At 35.6% G+C, this 6,963-nt stretch overlaps 1 protein-coding gene and 1 long non-coding RNA gene across 5 annotated transcripts; both read right to left on the reverse strand.

Moving 5' to 3' along the window:
* Nucleotides 1-200: 200 nt before the first annotated feature.
* On the reverse strand, nt 201-3,892 carry LOC17883597 (putative protein FAR1-RELATED SEQUENCE 10). 4 transcript variants are annotated; one of them, XR_002833512.1, is made up of 5 exons: nt 2,583-3,892; nt 2,052-2,495; nt 1,343-1,963; nt 1,159-1,240; nt 201-634 (listed from the first exon to the last, which is right to left on the reverse strand). XR_002833512.1 is itself a non-coding variant. In XM_023781502.1 (4 exons), exons 1-3 carry the CDS (start codon nt 3,621-3,623, stop codon nt 1,385-1,387), a joined length of 2,076 nt encoding a protein of 691 aa, XP_023637270.1. In that variant the 5' UTR covers nt 3,624-3,892; the 3' UTR covers nt 860-1,240; nt 1,343-1,384. The 4 variants fall into 4 exon arrangements, 1 of the variants encoding a protein (XP_023637270.1); XR_002833511.1 differs by having other exon boundaries at nt 201-586; nt 1,343-1,975; XR_002833510.1 differs by having other exon boundaries at nt 1,343-1,975.
* A 997-nt stretch (nt 3,893-4,889) lies between these two features.
* Nucleotides 4,890-6,228, reverse strand: LOC111830112. Its single transcript, XR_002833442.1, has 2 exons — nt 5,978-6,228; nt 4,890-5,391 (listed from the first exon to the last, which is right to left on the reverse strand). It is a non-coding gene; the product is annotated as an uncharacterized LOC111830112 (long non-coding RNA).
* Between the last annotated feature and the right edge of the window lie 735 nt (nt 6,229-6,963).

Genomic DNA, 6,963 nt, shown 5'->3' on the forward strand with positions numbered 1-6,963 from the left:
CCCTTCTAAACCTATTTCTTGGAAGTAGTGTTACTAAAGCCTTGCGTCATATCATGCGTTAATTAAGTTGCTGGAGCTTTGTGAACGTAACAAACTCGTTTTATTTGCTCGTTGACATGCGTCGTTGCCTAAGTCACTAGGAAAAACCAAAACCAAACCAAACCCAACTCTTATTTACGTCTTAGCCATAGTTCCATCTCTGAATTCAATCTCTGAGATCAACTTATTTACTGTACAGTGGCAGTTATCATGTGGTCTTTTCAGGTAAAAAGATTGAAGTGAAATACCGCACACATCAGTCTACACGAGTAGAGCTTTCTATTCTCCAAAATCAGTGCTTGGTAGGCAATCCAAACAAACAACATGTAGTATGCAAAACATATCCCAGAGTAACTCAAATTGTAATCGAAGAATCAAACCATGAATCACCTTTGAAGCACCCGATACAAGCCAATAAAGATAACTACTCGATCATGATGCAAGTTATCACAGGAGATAGCTTCTCTCCCCGAAGGCAATGAAGAACAAAGAAGGATCTTCAAGGGACGATTTCTCAAGGTAAGGGCGATGAAGGAGCTGCTACGGTCTTGAAAAGAATAGTACCTCAATATGGTTATAGCCTCCAAAGTACAGACTTTGATAGAAGCAGAACAAAACATGGATCACAAATTCTTACTCGTAAAATAAGAGAACAAAGCAATGATCTAAGCTTCATGTGTTATATTGATCAAAATAATCTTATGATTATAGCTACTGACTTTTACAAACAAAAATCAAAAGCTTAATAGATTTGTGTAACACCATCATACACTACGATTAGGAAATATGCAAGAACTTATGATGCTTACAGTCTTACGGATATATAATGCCAATTTGCTTTATGATTATTACCAGATGCTGTGCATCTCATAACAAAGCTAACGTATACAAGACACAGTTAACAAATCTGGTAAATATAACATCTTTGATTGAGCAGAAGAGAAAATTTCCTTGGTGTTTGTCTCTAACTAATTATGCCGAGAAAGAGTTGTAGCATGATTGGCGAAATCTAACTAATCTACTAACATTACGCAAGAATTGCATCAAATCAAGATTTACACGAGAAGTCTTAAAGATCAATGTAGCAACAGAAGAAAGGGACACTGCAATGTTCCTCACCTCAAAGAATTTACTAGTGAAACAGGACAGGTGTAGACTATGTTACTGGGATGGACCAAACGCTGCGAACATAGCCTGTCAACTGAAAGGTGGAGACATAGAGCGTTTCAGACAAACTTTTGCAAATAAGGATGTCTGTCATGGAAACAATTAAACACAAAATACAGACGAAAAGAAGACATACCGCGGCTGTTTAGCATTTCAATGGCTGGATAGCATTTAGCAGTCATGGCTGATACAAGCAATTAGCTGGTGGCACATTTCTCACACGATCAATAAGTAGAGAAAGTTCTTGGTTAGCGTAATCAAGTCGATCCTTTGAGATCATAGACTCTGTGAGGAGAGTTTCTGTGAGCGAATGAAACGTTTGAGCACAGTCATCGCCAATGCCCTGGCCATTTTGATTCTCTGCAGCAACGTGAGGACTGTCCTGTCTCCATCGTAACAGAAAGTACTGTTCAGGTATATGGAAGCAGTTTTTCACAGTCAGTACCCGAAGAATATGCCTGCACAAGATTCCTGAATGCTCAAATTCCTTGCATGAACATTGGATCTCCTCATTTTCCGGGTTCCAAATCACACAACATTCCCCTTCCATTTTCTTAAAGTGATGTACGATGTATGGACCATTGGCCATCTCAGACACAGCATACTGCACAGACAAAACCATTTCGTTTTGTAATACGCTAAAGGCGAAAGGCGTCAGAATCTCCCTTGCATGATCTTCCATAGGCATACAGGTTTTCAAGCTCGAATAAGTGAATCGTGGCGGGATTTGCTTAGCTAGACATGCAGCAGCACTGACCTGCAATGCTATCTATAATAATGAATCAAGGCAGCAATGAAATAGTACTGAAACTGAATAGACTGTAAGTTTCATATGATTCACAAACCTCTTCAAGTAATAGTTGCATGCATGTCGGCCCAGAAACAATTCTTTTCAAGAAAGATTCTATAGATAGATTAAAGTCAGGGGTCATAGTTTGAGCAACAAAATGTTCTCTGATGTAACAAGGTGACCAGGATGCTCGGCACGAATAAAGCAAAGCCGCATGTCTATCTGGAACAAGACCAAACCGAGTGACAAGGAGATTCCACTGCTGTTCAAATTCATCTACATTCCCTACACGGCATAACATCTCAAACCCAGCTCTAAATTCATCATAGTGCGACCCAAGAGTCTGAGAAAACCAGCTTGCTAGCTTGGAGACTATGTGCCACATAAATACCACATGGTTAGTATTAGGCATCTCCCTTGCAATAGCATCTTTAAGTCCAGTATCTATATCCGTCAGTATTGTCTGAGGATGCCGCCCCCTCATGAAACGAATAAATGTCTGTCAAAATAAGACAGAAATGAGATCACAACCACAGCATATATGTACTCCAATCTCGACAATTACAATAAGTTTGCCTGCACAAACCTGTAAAGCCCATGTGAAAGAATGACAACTTTCATCTTGCAGCAAAACACATCCCAAAAGAATCGCCTTACCATTGTTGTCTATCCCAAAAAACACCCCAAGAAGCAACCCATAAGGGATCGACCGATAAGTAGTGTCGAAAACAACCACATCCCCAAACAAAGAATACGCCCGAACACAATCCCCATAAGCCCACGCAAGGTTTTCAACTTTCTGATTCTCATCAGACGTACAATCATAACCAAATTCCATATCTCTCTCAGCCAAAACTTTACAAGACTCAAGAAGCTCAAGCGTATCACTATCCCGTTTCTCACTAAGAAAAGCATCATTCTCTTGAACACTCTTCTTACACGCCCTAACAAAGTTCCTAACATCTTTCTCAATAAACGGCAACTGCCCAGCCTGAACACCTTTCTCTAACTCCAACAACTTAACAATCCGATTCACAGGAAAACCAGCTTTAGACAACAAAAGAATCCTATCCTGATCATCTTGCTTAATCTTCCTATAAGCAGGAAGCAACCTAACTTGATCATCTTCCAAAAGCTCATGGTTATGAACATTACTAAACTGTGAAACATACCAATGACTCACACCACCAACAACTTCTTTAGTCAAATACAACTTACCATCACATCCACATCTAACAGACTTACGTTCCCGTGGATGCTCTACATTAGCTTTCTTCCTAGGTTGATTAAAACCAGAACGATAACAAACGAAATCTCTCCTATACACACCTAAGTTCTGACTCTCCGTAGACCGAGCTTTCCTAATCGAGAACCCACTCTTCCTAGCAAATGTACTGTAATACTCAAACGCTTCGTCGTCTGTTCCGAAGATTTGACCAACATAAGGCATAAACACAGTATTATCATATAGTGATGAAACTGTATTACTCGTTGTTGTTGTTGATGATGATTCGAGCTCGCTCTTCGTTATTGATTCGTCTCCTTCGAATCTTATATAGCATTTCCAATCACCACAAGGACATTGTTGACGACGGATCCAGATGTTGTTTAACGGCTTCATCGCCATTGTTAGGGTGTGAAAGCTTCGAATTGGTATGGTTTTGGAAGATGATTGGATCGAATTTGAAAGCAATTTAGAAACCCTAGAAGATGATTGATTGGGTAATTTTGGGAGGAGGATTTTGAAGAGAAAGCTTAGGAAAGGAATTGGATTAAGGTTTATCGTTGTGGGTGATGCAATACTCTCTTTGCCTTGTGGTTTCGAAGTTGAGTTTGACGAACGCCATTGTTTAACTCTTTTGTTTCCTCTCTCTCTTTTGGGGGAAAAATGGATTCAGGAAAAAACTAAGGGGATGTTATTCAACCTTGTATTTTAAATTGATTTGAATGTATTTCAAAATCTAGCGTTATTTAACAATGTATTTTAAAAACCACAATAAAATCTGCTGTTATTGGATTTAACATTTGTTGGATGTATTTTAAAGTATTTTAAAACAAGCGTTATTCAATTTTCAATGGATTTTGTTTTCTTTAAGATTTTAATGTATTTTGCATCTAAAACACGTACAAACACAATCCTAACATTTTTCAAAGGATTTCATCTCTTTCATACCAAATCCATCTTAATTGTATTTAAAAGCTATTGAACTTTAAAATCCACCCGTAATTAAAATCCCTTAAAATTCTCCATCCAATAACACCCCCTAAACGTGCTCAAAGTCAAACCAAACTATAATAGAGAATTTGTTAGAAATACCCTTCTTAGGGTACCTCTTTTTAAAAATACCCCTGTAGGAGAAGCATTTTTAAATATACCTTTTTTAACAATTTTAAGACAATTTTACCCTTTTATTAATGACCTAAACTTCTGATTCTTCTCCTCTCTTCGCCGTCAACGAAATCTCTCCTCCACCGTCGTCTTCTCTTCTCTCCATCGCCATCAAATCTTCTTTGCTCGTGAATATGAGAGCTCGTGAAGTTTCCACTACCAACTGGAGTTTCAGCCTGATCGTTCTCCACCATCTCCCTCGTTAAAATTATTACAAGGTTTTAAAATTATTAAAAAGTTTTTATAAAGTTTTTAAAAGGTTTTAAATATCCTTTAAAATATTTTATATACTTTATATGGTTTTTACAAGGTTTTTAAAAGGTTTTAAATATCCTTTAAAACTACCTTATAAAAACCTTATAAAAACCATATAAAATTATTTAAAAAGGTTTTTATAAGGTATTTAAAAGGTTTTAAATACTTTGTAAAATATTTTATATACTTTTCAAACTCTTTAAAAACCTTTTAAAAGCAGTATAAAATCTTTATAAAAGCCTTCAAAAATACCAAATTGAGCCCTATCATTAAACAACAGTCATGAGTTGGATACTTGGATCCAACATTATTCAAAAGCTAATGGATTTGTGTTCTCTGCAACTACAACTTTAATTTTAAAATGGAATGCATTACCTCAATGCAAGTCAAGTCTTGACTGCTATAGCTCTTGACTGTTACAAACTTACAATCCATCATATATATCACCACCAAACAAACTCATATAAGTTACAAAAGAGAAACATCATATAATAAATTAAGGGGCCAGTAGATGATGACTAGTCTGAGGAGAGGACAGAACCAGACCATTCAATCTTGGTCGAAAGCTCCCATTCTTCGCCTTGTAAGCGTGGTTCAATGGAAAACTCAACATACCAAAGCTCCAAAATCAGATCAGGACCTTGAGGCCATGCTTCCTAGAAGATGGCCATCATCTCATGATTCTAGATGCAAAGTTTGATTATATCAAAACCAGAGTGTTGCTTCTACAGCTCTTCCAAGCCCTTGCTTCCTGGTAATATAAAATATACAAATTCCAACATGAACATAATTATATATCTCTCGTACAGCCCAAACATGATGATAACATGTTCTCTATGTTTTATTGCAAAAGTTCAGCTCACTAGTTCTTCATTTTTATTACCAAGATTCCACATGCACAATTGCAAAAAGTTAATTAACGAATCTGAAGACTACTCTTGACAACTCAGAGAGTATTTGTGGCTATTTTAGTAGCAGTTGCAGCACTAAACGCAGCTATTACCATTCAGTTTTTATTAAACGGATGGAGAAACAATAACTCAAGCTATTAAGAAGGTTTTCAGTTTAAACTAAGTACTAAAATCCATATCATATAGAATTCTCTTTCCACAACTACTAAAGATCATACTTAATATATGCTTCTCATCCATTAGTCAACAACAATTTGCATAAAAACAATAAGCTTTTCTTTTTGGCATTTTATCAAACACCTTATGTGCGCTCAATGAATCCTTCTATTTTTTGTAGAAATCACAGAAACTTGTATCCTAAATGCATCATTATCAAACCCAAGACAAAATCACAAAAGCAAAGAAGAAGATAAGATCAAAGCTCACCTATGACAGCAAAGACAACAACTCTATTTGTTGGCAACAGAAGGAAGGTACGACAACTACGTAGAAGATGGAGAGAAGAGACGACGGCGATGGTGAGAAGAGACGGCGGCGATAGTGAGAAGAGACGACGGCGATGGCGAGCAAAGAAGATTTGATGGCGATGGAGAGAAAAGAAGACGACGGCGGAGGAGAGATTTCGTTGACGGCGAAGAGAGGAGAAGAATCAGAAGTTTAGGTCATTAATAAAAAAGGTAAAATTGTCTTAAAATTGTTAAAGAGGATATATTTAAAAATGCTCCTCCTACAGGGGTATTTTTAAAAAGAGGTACCCTAAGAACGGTATTTTCAACAAATTCTCAAAATATTATGTATTACTCGCTCTACTATATAATTGTGTATTTAACAAATAAATTGTGAATTACATGTGATATATATAGTTTGATACATAATATAGTGTAATGGTAAAACTTATTCGTATTACAAATTTGATTTCATTAATATTTGAATAGTATATTTTGTTAATAAGACTTTGTATGTACCATTATTAAAATTTGATTTAGTTATGTTCTTTAAGACCGGTAAAAATAAACAATTTTGCACATAATTTATGTAACATTTGGTATTATAAAGTATTTAATTGTAAAGCTTAAGTGGTGTGTATCATGTTCTGACCCGTTGCAAAAATATTCTGACCAGTTTCTAATATTTTAAACATTCTTTATTTTTTTATATTCGAATATTTAATAGGTTTCAATATTAAATTATTTTAAACTTTTAAGACATTTAAAAATTAAAATATTAAACTTTTTAAATTTTTATATGCGCAAATAAATAACTTTATTAATCTGAACAAAAATTTTAAAATTAATCCCTATAAGTTAAAATTCATGCTCATTCATAGTTAGAAGTATTATTGGTCATGTTAATAATGATTTAAAACCATTTTTGAAAATATTTAACCGATGTGGTATGTCTTACACCTTTTT

The sequence above is a fragment of the Capsella rubella genome, unplaced genomic scaffold (assembly GCF_000375325.1).
Source record: "Capsella rubella cultivar Monte Gargano unplaced genomic scaffold, Caprub1_0 scaffold_6, whole genome shotgun sequence".
NCBI classification, from domain to species: domain Eukaryota; kingdom Viridiplantae; phylum Streptophyta; class Magnoliopsida; order Brassicales; family Brassicaceae; genus Capsella; species Capsella rubella.

Bases quoted from the DNA above. Each gene is read 5' to 3' on its own strand.
- LOC17883597 (XM_023781502.1), bottom strand. From the start codon at position 3,623: ATGGCGATGAAGCCGTTAAACAACATCTGGATCCGTCGTCAACAATGT. The intron at 2,496-2,582 runs GTTTGTGCAGGC...TTATTTTGACAG, and splicing joins CTTTCACATGGGCTTTACAG to ACATTTATTCGTTTCATGAG. The intron at 1,976-2,051 runs GTTTGTGAATCA...TCATTATTATAG, and splicing joins TGCAACTATTACTTGAAGAG to ATAGCATTGCAGGTCAGTGC.